Source organism: Chionomys nivalis, chromosome 1, assembly GCF_950005125.1.
Source record: "Chionomys nivalis chromosome 1, mChiNiv1.1, whole genome shotgun sequence".
Classification (NCBI taxonomy): Eukaryota; Metazoa; Chordata; class Mammalia; order Rodentia; family Cricetidae; genus Chionomys; species Chionomys nivalis.
The window spans coordinates 170,970,639-170,984,441 of NC_080086.1; the positions used below are offsets into that span (position 1 = coordinate 170,970,639).

At 47.6% G+C, this 13,803-nt stretch overlaps 1 protein-coding gene across 1 annotated transcript in view; it reads left to right on the top strand.

The window, feature by feature from the left end:
* The window catches only part of Plxna4 (plexin A4), a 454,143-nt gene that overhangs the window by 417,739 nt on the left and 22,601 nt on the right, over positions 1-13,803 (top strand). Inside the window, exon 25 of the mRNA XM_057770711.1 lies at positions 1,211-1,370. Within this exon, the coding sequence (XP_057626694.1) occupies positions 1,211-1,370 (160 nt within the window). The remainder of the gene's footprint in view (positions 1-1,210; positions 1,371-13,803) is intronic.

Consider the following 13,803-nt stretch of genomic DNA (forward strand, 5'->3'; position numbering starts at 1 on the left):
AGGCAGAGGGCTGGAGTCTGGTTCTGCGAGCCAGATGGGGCTATTGGGAAATAGTTGCTGGGAGGGGCATGGGGTGTTGAAGTTCCAAGAAGGAGAGGGACATGGAACACTCAGGCTCCAGGGACAAAAGGCTAGCTGGGAGCCCAGAGAAGCAAGACATCTGGCCTCAAGTCCCCCAGTACCCAGGGCTCTCTGTCTGGCTCTTATATATCCCTCACCATTCCTATACCTCACACCCGGCTTCCTGTTCCACTGAAGTCCACCCAGGGAACCCCAAAGTATCAGCAATACAAAAAGAACACACTGTAAGGATGGCCAGTGGAACGCTTTGAACTTCTCAAAGGAAGCCAACAGCTGGTGAAGCCGTTTCAATTTTCCCACCTCTTTCTGAAATGAGAACTAGAGGCTGTGACTAGCAGCAGCCTCCTCACTTGACCAGGGCTTCAGGTTCATAGCCAGCGAGGCCTCTTGGGGGGCCTGAAGCTGTAGTTTTTAAAGGGCACCTTTTTATACTTAAAGAATACATTAAGTTTCTAATAGATCCAGCAGCCCCCAATCAACCTGAAATGCTTCCCAAAACCAAAGCTATTAAAATCTTTTTAAACAGGAGCCCGGTTTCTCATTAGTACTGAGCATGTGTGTGAGCATATGTATGTATGTATGTGTGTGAGAGAGAGAGACAGAGACAGAGACACACACACAGAGCAGAGACAGAGAGAGACACAGAGACACACACACACACACACAGAGAGAGAGAGAGAGAGAGAGAGAGAGAGAGAGAGAGAGCTGCGATTGTGTATTGGAGGAATAAGACAAACAGTGATAACATGAAGTGGGCTTTGAAGTGATGTCTCGGTGTGCTAATGGGGTGTCGCCTAGCATAAGAGTATACAAGTGAGGAACTGCATATGTGTGCATACTTCTATATCTGTCCTGTTATAGATGCTCTCCCTGCCATCACTTCTGTCACTGTTCCCCTTAGGCAATCAGAGCATCCATCCCGATAGGAAGTTCAGGGGACAGCTTATACTCCTGAAGTGATGTTGAAGACATGGTACCATCCTGCCTCTCTGCACAGGATGGAGTTGCCCGGACCCCTCCATAGTCCATCATGGAGAGGAGTCATTCATGAAGGATCCCAGGGTGCTGCTGAGATCGGGGAGTCTTTCCCACTGTCCTCATCTGTGTGACCTCTTCCTGCCACCCTCAGGTTCTGAGCTGTGTCAGTCCAGATAATGCTAACAGCCCAGAGATCCCGGTGAAGATCCTCAACTGTGACACCATCACACAGGTCAAGGAAAAGATCCTGGATGCCATCTTCAAGAATGTACCATGCTCCCACCGGCCCAAGGCTGCAGACATGGACCTGGGTAAGAGGGCTGCTAATCAGGGCTATCCCTGTGGCTGGTCTTGGTCACTTCGTGCCTTCTCAGGTCAGGAGTAAGTGGAGCTGGGCTTCAGGGAACAGAGACGGACCAGTGGGTGGAAAGAGGAAGGGAAGCAGGCTGAGTTTGCCTTTATAATCTGCCTGGAATAGGCGGGAGAAGATTCATGAGTCTCAAACAGAAGAGGGGACCAAGGTCACTAGGCTCACCGGTGGCAAACCTTCCTGGCAGGGAGTGCCTCTGTGGTCCTTTGAGTTGCTGAGGTCTGGGATTGCAGGTGTCATATCCAAATGAAGGCATGTGAAGGCAAAGTCTGCTCTTCCCAGCCCCTGGGGCCAAGGTCTAGACACTGCCTTTGTTCCCTCCAGGCTCTCCCTCCCCTCTGTGCTGGGCCTATAATTTCTGCTGAATACTCACAGCTCGAGGGATCTGGGTCAGCCATGGAGGATGGAGAAAGAGAATAGAGGGAAATGAGATGTGACGGCCCACTGTGGAGGAGGATGGCACTGTATTTGAATGTTCCGTGAAGAGATGGCATCGCCTGTACAAACAAGGGCATTCCACCCAGGGTCATTTGTACTCTGCCGGAGTGCTCTGCAGAATGTCATACTGCGGTGTCCTCTGGAGGAGGCTCTGAAGAGACTAGGATGGAAAAGAGCAATCCTAGCATTGTTGTGGTGCCTGCACGCAAAGCCTGATGTCCCTAGGACCTTGCTGTATGATCTTGTCCAAAGTACTTAGACTAATCTGTGCCTTCTTTCTTCGCCTATGAGGTAGAGATAATTACAGCAACTACTTCATAGTAAGAGTTCAATGGGGGTGATACATTGAAGTTTTTACGTGGCATATCTGGACCACGGGGGGGGGGGGAGATGCTTGCTGCTAAGGACACTGGCTGTGACTGTGGATCGTGGAGGCTATGAGGATGGTGTTGAGTCCTGGAAACCAATATGGGGGGTGGGAAGACCCCCAAAAGCCCTGAGCACACATCTGGGCTCCAAGCTAAGGTGAATAAGACAGATGGGCATCTATGATTTTGCTCAAATCCAGGGTAATGTTTCAGCCTCCCCACCCTAACTGCTACCTCCCCCAGATTCTGATGCCTAAAGAGCCTGAAAATCAGGAAGTTCGATTAGCTCCTTGAATGTCTCATATCCCCTCTCAACCCTGTCTTCTCCCACTAGGCTTAAGACTAGATGTGTGCAAGACCCTGTGCCCCTCTTCTGGGGAGGGGTCTCTAAGTGTCTTGTTCTTAGGACTGGAGGAGTCTATGTACCAGTACTCCCTGTGGTAACTCTATACCCAGGTACTCCAGCAGACTGCCTCTCCCACGTCGGTGCTCTTGAGCTTGCCCTCAGAGGAATCACACTACCCTGTAGCAGAATTGTTACAGCAGAGACCCAAAGCTAGTGTCGATTCAGGGCTCCCAATCTCCCAGTGTTAACCCGAGATATGTTCCACGGGAGATGCTGTCCTGCTGTGTTTTCCCAAAGGCCTCCCCGCTTAGCCCAGCTGTGTGTTCTCCTGAGGTTATTCTTCTTTTTTAAAATTAAAGCAGGAGTTTGGGGCAGCCCCCAAACTCTAGTTTTCTTCAGACCAAAACGAGGTTGCAAAGCATGGAAAAGAAGGCCTCCTCTGACACCCGAAAGTTGTTTCCTGCATCTGGCCTTGTAGGGAGAGGGAGGTGAGGGGAGTTGTCCATGGAGACGAAGGTGCTTTGGGAGCTCACATCAAGGTATAAGAAAGGATGTCCTTGTTACCACAAATCAGTCAATGTCAAGGGCCACCTGGCCACTTGGCACACAGACTGGGTGAGGCTCTGTCATCCCTGGGCAGAGCCAAGAGAAGAGAACAGCCCCCCCCCATCTCCTTGGCTCTTGCTTCTGCAGTGGAGGGTATCTCCTCTCCCCAGATGACTAGCCCCGTCCCAGACTCAACTGAAGCAAGTCCCCTCTAGCACTTCTGTTATCATCCCAAAGATACCCATTTCCTACTCACCCCTACTGGGCATGAACTGTAGTTTCATCTTCCCAGTGGTCCAGCCTGCAGCTGCTGTCCCTGGCACATCTACTATGGCTGCTTGGATTGGCGCTTTCCCAGCATTACCTTCACCTCTCCATGAGCTTGTCTAGAGCCAGATGTAAAAGTAACTGTGTGGGCAGCTGTGATTGGCAGGGATCTGAAGGAAACAGAGCCAATATCCCAGTGTTCTATTGCTCACTGCCAGTGACGTGTTCTACCCTGTACAGCAGATCTTCACCACATTAGAAAAGGCAGGCTTTGGTTGGATAACTTGGCCCAGCTGTGGGGCCTACTAAGTGCTCTAGTGTGTTTAATCTTGGGTAAGCTAGGATGTATTTTTCCTTATATGGTCCACTTACGGTGGGTTTATCTGGGCATGACTCTGGCTAAGTTGAGGAACATCTCTCTCTTCCCTGTGTGTGTGTGTGTGTGTGTGTGTGTGTAGGAGGGGTGCATCTTCTACAGAATTGACGGTATGATTTTGGAGGCTGCCAGGTCCAAACTCTGCAGGTTGTACTGGAAGGCTGGAGGCCCAGGGAACAGCTTATGGCTACCTGCATGCAGAATTCCCTCTGGCTCATGGATGGCCAGCCTTTTGCTCTCTGTAGACCTTCAGCTGGTTGGATGAAGCCCACCCACATTCTGGAGAATAATTGCTTTTCCCCAAGACTCTGGATTTAGAAGTTAATCTTCTGTACCCATACCTCACACAAATAGGCTAAATAATATTTTGTCGAGTGTACTAGGGCCCTGCCTAGTTGATTCATAAAACTCACCATCACAGGACCCAAAGTCCAGGGTCTGCCTGGATAAAAAGCTGTCGGAATGTATGGAAGGAAAGATAGTCACGGACACGTTTTAGGAGAGCGGGGTTCTCAAAGCACAGTGTCCAGGTGGCACTCCACTCTGAATGTACTAGCTGGTTCCATCAGTTCACCGCCATGACTACCCTGGAATACCTGGACAGGGACCTGTTTGCATCTCAACTCTTCAATAGCCCGTCCATCTTCAGAGCTCACCTGTTGTAAGCTACCTGCCTGGAATGGCGACCGGGAGACTAGGAGAAGGTCGCCACGCTAAACATAACAGCAGGGTCAGACAGGACATTTTTCTCTCCGAGATAAGGAATGCTTTTTGACATCTCCTTCTACTCACCAGAGGGAATGTTTACTTTCAGCTTCCTAGCACAAATGGGAAATTGATTCGGAGGTTCAGAGAGGCACGGTGCTTAGGTCTATGTCTCACAGCGGGGAAGTGGAGAGAAGACTCATTTCCTTCCCGTCGTCTCCTCCATAGGCCTTTCTTCTCCCTCTGCTACTGCCTGCGACCTCCAGAGATCCCTCTAGTTTAAGCCAATGCTCTGTCAATGACTCCTGGATCTCCATCCCACCCCCACCTCTGTTTTGCTACTGAGGTCATTCAGAAAGGATATATATATATATATATTTTTTTTCAAATAAGAAATCCCTGTATGCAATAAAAGATACATCCTCTTCTGGGTAGAATATAAAGAGTTCATGGCAGCTGTCTCTTCCCCGTTTGCATTTTCTGCTGGGTGATGGGAAGGACAGATAAAGATAATGGGATTTCTTCTTTTTTTATTTCGCCCCCCCCCCCTTGTTGGAGGGTAGGAGTATAACAAATTGGATTGTGAGTGAGTCTGTCCCTGGTGTCTGGAGCAGGGCGTGGGCCCGTGGGCTGAGCTGTGCTGAGAGAGGCCACAGCCTGCAATTTTCTCTCAATACATGCATATGAATGCCAGGGTCACCTTCCCACCTCACCAGGGCCACCACCTGCCTGTTAATTCTCTTTTGACCCAGCACACAGTCTGGAGCCAGACTATGTCAGAATATCTACTGGAGCCTGAGTTGGTGGTGCAGCCCAGTGATCCCAGCTATGCAGGAGGCTGAAGCAGGAGGATCCCAAGTTCAAGGCGGGTATGCCCAGGTTACAGAATGAGTTCAAGGATAGCCCGGGCAACTTGTACGACTTTGACTCAGAGGATAAAATGAAAAAAGAGAGCTGTGGGTGTTGCTCAGTCAGTGGTGCAGTGCTTGACTAACACACATAAGAAAGACCCTGAGCTCAAAAGCCCACTGAGCTGTGGGTAGGCTCTCTTTTGCCTCTCCTGTGAATAGCCAGGGCAGGGCACTTCCCAGTTTACAGGACCTACATTGTATCCCCATTTTTGAAATTATTCCTAAGCCCTAAATTTCATAGTACAGTCATTTTCTACTTGAGAACTTGCTGTCACAATAAATGTTTTCTTTTTAACAATATGGTTTTAGATGGCCGCATCCCCCACATGGGTCACTTTTCTTATTCTTTCTTGTGTGCTTTCAAAGATCTAGGGATTAACCTAGAACCTTATGCATGCTAGACAAAACTCTACCATTGAGCTATATGCCCAAACCTCTTTTTACTTTCTGTTTTGAGACAGAGTCTCCACTAGGCTGCCCAGACTGGCCTGCAACTTGCTCTGTTGCCCAGGGACTTTGAACTTCCGCAACCCCATGAGTAGCTAGGGTTACCGGCCTACAGTACCATGCCAAATCTTAAGCACTCACTCCATACCCACTACCATCTCATAGCTTTTCCAACTGCCTGTGGTCCCTGTCCCAGATCCCTCAGGGTAGTGAGTAGAGGGAAAGTCAGGGCCCTTTGCTGAGGCTGCCGTGGTCTCACCTGCTCACAGGTGTACACAAGAGAATCTTGCTCCTCCTCCAGCCTCCCAGGGGTTCTGTGTGATGGGACAGAGTGGGCTTCCGGGGAGAGCCGGCCCCAGAGTCCAAGGGGTGGAAAGTGATGCCTCTAGGCTCTGGCTTTCCCGATGCAGTCTCCTCACTTTGCCTGTCGGCATCAGCCCTTTGGAAGCCTCCTGGGACAAGACCACCTGAGAGTGCTCACAGGAGAGCTAGACCCTGGGCTGTCACAGCGTGTGAAGGATCCCCTGCCTGGAATAAAATGGTGGAATGAGCTATACTGCTACGCCTACCTACCCCCATATCTCTGCCTCTCTAGCTCTGTCTCTCTCCCGCCTCCATCCCCGCTGTGTGTGTGTGTGTGTGTGCGCGTGCGTGCGCGCGCGCCCATGCATGTGTGAGCCTACCTGTAGACCGTGCTGCAAGGGCCAGGACTGACACTGCTGCATACTGCAGGCTCTGGTTCACCCTTCAGTATAACATCTGACTAGGTGCTCCCTTGGAGACAGTATCCCCTTCCGGGTCAGCTGCAGGCGCTGCCTTCTCCACTCTGAGCCCAGATCTCTGCTGCCAACCACACGCCTCCTCACAGATGGGTGGACGCCCAGTTCCCATCTTCCATCCACAGTTCAAAGTGCTTCTGGCCCATGTCCCAATCACTCATGTGATCTTTGCCCTATCCCCTGCCTGTCTTTTCCCACCCCTCATGTTTCTGTCTCGAAGAAAAGTAGCCTTCTTTATAGGTCTCTCTATCCCCATTGCTTTAAAATTGCCTTTCCCTTTCCCCAACCCACAGCCTTCAGCTCAACCTCACACACCATGGTCTGGCCCGATGGATCTTGTGGGAGTCTTCTGATTGCCAAAGTTCCCTCAAGCCTTTCGCTCCAATCTACTCGTTCATACTTATGAATTTGTGAAGGTCACACAAGTGCCACTTTGGACCAGAATACCCAGTCCGTGTCCTCACCTGCAGAAGTATTGTCAAGAGCTACACAGACCCAAGGTTCATGTCACTCACTGAGCTTGGCATCTCAGCCGATACCTGAAGGAATTCCGTACTCCCCTGCTTCCTGGCTTTGAGGGCAGCCCCAGCTGTCTCTACATCCACCCAGAACATTGCCATTGGCTGATTCATTGCACTGTCCCTTGGTTATCCCGACATTTCATACAGAGCAAAGAAGGGACATATAGAGAAGGTTTTTTATTTTTTTTTAATTTGTATCACATTTTAATTTATTTTATGTACATCTGATGGGGTATGGAAGCAAACGGGTTCTACATCACACACATAGAAATTATAGGACTCTCTCCACAGTGTGTGTCCTGGGGACTGAACTCAGGTTTGTAGGCTTGGTGGTAAGCGCCTTATCTGCTGAGCCATCTCACCTGCCCGAGAGTATTTTTAACACTGGTTTTCCTAAGATTTAGTAGATACTCATCTGGTGTCTACTAACACAGAACTAGGGATTTGGAGACCAGAGCTCTTTTTCCCTACTCTGCTCTTTATAACACCTAATATTGAACATGCAACACTATGGAACACAAATAAGAGGTGATGGGCCCTCCCCGAGCTGATACAGACAATAGTGCATGCAGCATGAGGCCCTGGGCACTGCCGCTTATAAGACTGTGGAAAGGAAGGCCCAGTCTACCTCCGAAGTTCATCTCAGGTTTTTGTCACTTTTGTAGTGGGGTGAGGGTTGATGGACCCAGCATGCAGATCAGAGGTGCTGGCTGCTTGTAAGACAGAGAGAGCAAATGACTTTGACTTGATTTGGCCTCTCCTTGGTGCCTGCCTTCTTCCCTAGAGCGCAGTGGCTCACACTCTCAGGGCAAGCTCATGGAGTAGAACAAGAGCATTCAGAAAGCTGAGCCCAAGTCTGCAGTTAGATTCTTCTGGAGGCCTTGTAAAGATGTAGGACATATTTAATGCTTATTTGGCAAAGAGATGACTGAGTGAGTGAACAAATGAATGGATGAGGGGGCAGTGGGAGTCTGGATGAATGACTGACAGCAGAGCTCTGGGTCCTCAGAATCTGGGGTTTCACCATGGTGGGCATAGGACATAAGGAACAGTATATGACTGGGAAGCTGGAAGCCAGAGCTAGCCTCTGGGAGGATCTAGGCCAGCATCATAGACGGTTGGTCAGTATAGACATGGAATGGAAATGGACCTTTCCAGCAGGGCAAATGTGAAGACCCTGGCCAAGTTCTGGGGAGTAGTTTCCTTGTTGACCTACTGAAAGTCGGCCTGGAAATTCAGGGGAGCCTTCCAGCTGTGCTCCCGTATGCCCCGCCATCCAGAGATCAGCTCTGTGGACATTGCTTCTTTATCCCAGGCCCAGGAATGGAATTCCCAACAGCAGCTACGCAGCCCCCAGATTTTCTTTCATCAACAGTAGATTGGGATGATACAGAACTTCATTTTTTAAAAACCTTTCTGATCGTTCAGGTTAAAAAGCACATAGCAATTTTTTGGTGTAAGAAGTAACAAAAATAACAGGCTTAAGGACTCTGAAGGCAAGGCTAAGTGCCCCCTAATTCTATCTTACAGTCCTTATATTGGTATTTAAGGAGACATCCCTGACTGTTTGAGACTAAAAGACATTAGTTGCCACCTCCCAGATACCCACAGATACATCTGCCCTTGTGTGGGGCTAGGTTGGGGGCTGTAAGACTGGGCAGCCCAGAGGCTCTTCCTGTAGCCCTAGACCCTGTGGCTAAGCATTGGCATCTGTGGTAAATGTGTGTCTCTCCTGATCAGTGCCCAGCATCCTTGCTAGTATCTTGGATGTGGGGGAAAACATGTGACCATCCCGTCTATATGGCAGAACATCGAGGTAAGGAAGGCTCCAGGCCCAAGAAAGACAGCCAGTGACCTGTTAGACCCCCAAAGTCCCAAGTGGGATTTTTAGTCAGGACAGCCACATGCCAGTATCGGCCTGACCACAGGTAAGGGTAAAAGCCCATCCCTTCCTTTCCCTTCCTCCTCCCAACACACGGCTGGCCCTAGGTGGCAGTGCCTGAGCTCTGCCCACCCCCATCCTATGCATGGAGAAGAGCCAGAACATAGTTACTCCTTTTGTGAACACTGAGTGACCCCAAAAGGGCAGTCTGTGAAGACCCCTAGTATAGTTGCTCTTAATCAAGCCTCCATGAAGGATACCATATGGAGTTTTATTTTCTCGTTGGGACCGTCAGCCCATGAATAATGACATGGAGACATTATTAACTGTGAAAGCTCAGTCTTAGCATAGGCTTGATCCTCATCAATTCTTATAACTTAAATTAACCCAATTTTTTTAATATATGTTTTTCCACAGGGCTCATTACCTCATCTCCATTATGCCCACCCTGGCATATCCTACAACATTGCCTCCTTTTTGTCTAAATAAAGGAAAAGTTTTAACGCTAGCATAGTAAAACTAAATACAGAAAGAACAATGATCAGGTATTGTCTAAATTAAAAGGGAGGGTTTGAACTCTAACATAGTAAAATTATATGCAATAAGGTCAATTATCAGAAAAGAATGGAATTTACAGTATCTAGTCCTTTTGTATTTGGCAAATTTGGAGAAAGTATTGTATTATCTATCCCATCTTAGTGAGCCCAAAGTTTTATACCTAAACTATTTTTATCATAACTTGTATTACCATCCTAAAAATATCTTTTTAGACCTTAAAACATCTTCTTAGATAAACAATTTAAGCTTTTATGTTTATCAGACATATAAATTTTACATCTTTTATGCAAGTTTTTTCTCTGAATTTCATAACAAAGTATACTGTATAATCATCTAGTCTTCAATTCCCATCAGAGACCCAAGAAAGATAAAATATTACTTTAGCAAACAGGAAGTTCAGAGCAAACAACTTCTAAAACTATAGAAATGACAGAAACATCTGACTGCCTGAACAGTCATCCAAGTTTCCTCTGCAATATGGGAGCATCATTCTTTGGCCTATAGACTTTTCTGTGAAGCAGCATTTTTTAAAGGACTGTCCTACATTGTCTTGCCAAAGTTCAACAGTTGCTTGCTTTTGTGTCCTGATTGTTCAATTTGGGCAGCATACTGTCAGCATGGAGAGGGCAGTTTCTTGCCAAGTGGATAACTTTGCCATGTGGAAAAAGACTCCACGTGGAGGTTCTTTGATGTCCATCATCTTCTCTGAAGTAGATTGGTACTGCCCACTGTCATGAAAAGCCTTAAACATCTTAAATTTCGTATTCTGTAGGTCTTTGAAGTATTTGAAGATCATCTGTCTATCTAAAATATAGCTCTGTTTGACCTTGGAAACATACCTAACATGACCATAAATGTGTTTGTTAGATGACTAACTACTAACCTATATTTATTAATTAACCTAGTTTGTAAAAATAACTTTCAAGGACTCAGAATTTATATTATATTGTTAAATGTGCTGTATAGGCACAGTACCTTAAACAAGAGTAGAAACATATATACAGTATAACAAAAAGAATCATAAATGTGCGTCAATATACAAAAATCCATGCCAATGTAAAATATTTAAGATTAGTGTTGTGAAATATTAGTTTTAAATGGGTTAAATTTGTATATGCTGTGGAATGTTTATATACTTATGTGAAGAGGTGTTGCATTTTTTGTGTTGCATTTGTTTAACTCTTAAAGCTGTGTTACTTTGCCTTTCTAAAACACATGATTGGTCTATTAAAGAACTGAATGACCAATTGCTAGGCAAGAGAGGCGAGAAAGGATAGGTGGGGCTGTCAGGCAGAGAGAATAAACAGGAGAAGAAAGAAAAGGCAGGTGCAAGAAAAGGAGGAGAGAAGGATACCAGGATCAGTCACACAGACCCACAACCAGCCATGGAGTATGAAGGAAAGAAATGTGTATAGAATTGAGAAAGATAAAAGCCCAGAGGCAAAAGGTAGATGGGATAATTTAAGAAAAGCTGGCTAGAAATAAGCCATACTAAGGCTGGGCATTCATAAGTAAGAATAAGTCTCTGTGTATTTATTTGAGAGCTGAGTGGCAGGTCCCCAAAGAGTTTAAAAAAGTAAAACCTACAGAGTAGCAGTTGCTTTTTAGTTTAAAAATAGATTCAATAATCTACAAGCCCATTCCTTCCTTTCCCTTCCTCCTCCGGGCACACAGCTGGTCCTAGGGCACAGTGCCTGTGCTCTGTCCACACCCACCCTCTGCACCGAGAAGACCCAGAGCACAGGGACTCCTTTTGTGGACACTGAGTGACCCCAAGGGGGAGCCTGTGAAGATCCCTGGGTGTGAACCCAGATGGCTAGTACATTGAAAAGTGGACTGCATGATGGCCTCCACGTCTGGCTTCCTGAACTGACCTGTTTTTCATTTTCCTAGTTCTAACATTTGTGGAATGTGGGACAGTAACCAAAGACCAGGTCACATTTCTCAGTTCCCATAATCCTTTATCCCAGGTTGCTAGTAGCATCTCATGGTGGTTCACCTCCAGCTGTCACTCACGGTCTATCTGCTAGGGATGGACACATGCAAACGTGAGGTCCTCTTTTGACTGATGATAAAACAAGCAACCATTGCCAAGTCATAGGTACCTTTCCCCCTATACTTGTTTGTTCGCTTATTCATTCATTGAATGAATTTGTCAAGGGCTTCCTGTATGCTGTGCATCGTGTGAGCCCTGCTGGTAGGCATCATCAGTTTCTGACTCCAAGGACAGTCTGTGCCCCTGGGGATACACGGCCTTTTTCTGCCCTACTTTTTTGAATGGGGGCATAGAAACAGACTGTCTCCCATTTGCTTACATAATTACTGGACAAGACTCACAACCATGACTGCTAAGTGTGTCTGTGTCTGGACAGGCTATGCATTGCACAACTTCAGGAGGAGTTTTGCAATGGAAATTCTGCATTGGGGCCCAGCTCAGATGCCGCTGAGACTTCTTTAGCTCTGTTAGAAAGGGTACCAGTATATTAGAGGGCTGGGAGCGGGACCTTAGGGAGTATCTTCTCCAGCCCAGCTGATAGGCTAAAGTGCAGAATGCTGACCACCCTCTGTGGTGTGGCTTTAAGCTTTCCCTGTGCTGCCCCCATACCATCCAAATAGCTTCTGACTTCACCTGGCATCATTCACCATGCAAGCAGAAGATGCCCACTGCTGTGTTCCTCAGCCTAGCTGATCTTCACTGAAGTCCACTGCACTGAGAATCAGATGCTTGACCAGAATAGAGATTCCTCCTCCTCTGGCATGAGAGCTTGTAGACCTATGTGGTATTTAAAAGAAATAGGGCAGCCCAGTGACAGGTGGGAACTTGGGTCATCTGAGTGCTTCACAGAGCCCTTCCCTCCTGCACAGCATCCTTCCAGCCCCAGACCCAAATCACCAAGAGCGATTCTATCAAGGTCATCTCCAGGTCTCAGAGGCAGGCATCCCCAGCGACTTCTTCACTCCAGTGAGCAAGCATCACTGCTTGAGTTTTAGTATGGTCCTAAGCTGGGCATGATGGATGCCCTGGTAAAAGAAGGTTGGGCTCAGACAACAGGATCCCCTCTGCTCCTCCTCAGGTTATGATGCTTTCCCTTCTGGGTCTGGATTGCATGCTTGATGGAGTCAACAGTTCTAACCATAGCACGCACAATATAGGAAGAAATAGAACTTTCTGTGCCTCACACGGGACTAGCAGGGTAGGCAAAGCCTGACCATGGCAGGGGGGAAACAAAGCAGTGAATCTGCACATGTGTCTCTGGAGTCCATAGGAAAAAACTGTGGCAGACCAGGCAGGCAGTGTGATGCAAAAGATGCCTGCATCTAGCTACATGTACTCCGAGCATGCCCAGTGTGCTCTGCACAGTTCAGGAGCACCAGCAGCTGAGAGCCAGGAAGCACTGCCTCGGCTGCCTGGAAGCCAAACCAGCAGCTTCTTGGCCAGGACACATGTTATGATTGAGTTTAAGAGACAGTAATTCCTGTTGGGTGTATGTCCAGTGGAATGGTATCTGTGTGCACGCGTGTGTAAGCACATGTAGAAGAGCTGCTGTGCTCATGTGTGTACACTTGCATATTTCAAGGTTGCAATGTGTCCTCCTCCCATGTGTGATCTATGCTCAATAGGACAGAGGTTTTCAGCTGATGAGAAGCAAGCTCTTAGTTCCTTCCCTTTGTCTGATCCGTCAGCAAGATCCTGGGGTGTAGATACTGGAGTGGGGGATAGGGAGGCAGGGATTTAATTTGTATGTATGTCTGTATGTACGTAAGTATGCATGCATGTATATTAAGATAAATTAAAATAATTAAGTGCTGTCTGGATTCCATGATGGATGTTATTAACATCAGTTTGGTGGAGACGGGAGTCTGGAGATATAAGAATGGTCCACGTGCCTTTTCATACAGTCCTCCTCTGAGGGTGCCTCACCTCTCCCAAGGGTGCCCCCACCTCTTCCTACAAGGCAGGGAAAAGGTAAAGGGCTGTAGTGAGGGACCTACAGCACAGCTTTGGTCAGCACAGGGACTTCCCACTATGGACAGCGAGTGGCGCTGTCGTGATGGGGCCACCTTCATTTGCCAATGCTTTGCTGAGCGCTTTGTGTCCTGTTGAGTTCCCAGTTCATTCATCCCATGAACACTGCATAATGTTTCTCAATGTGGTGAGCACCCCTAGCAGACAGGTGCAGTGGAGGACAGGTGGTGTTATACACCCGCCTTCCTTTGATCTAATTCATT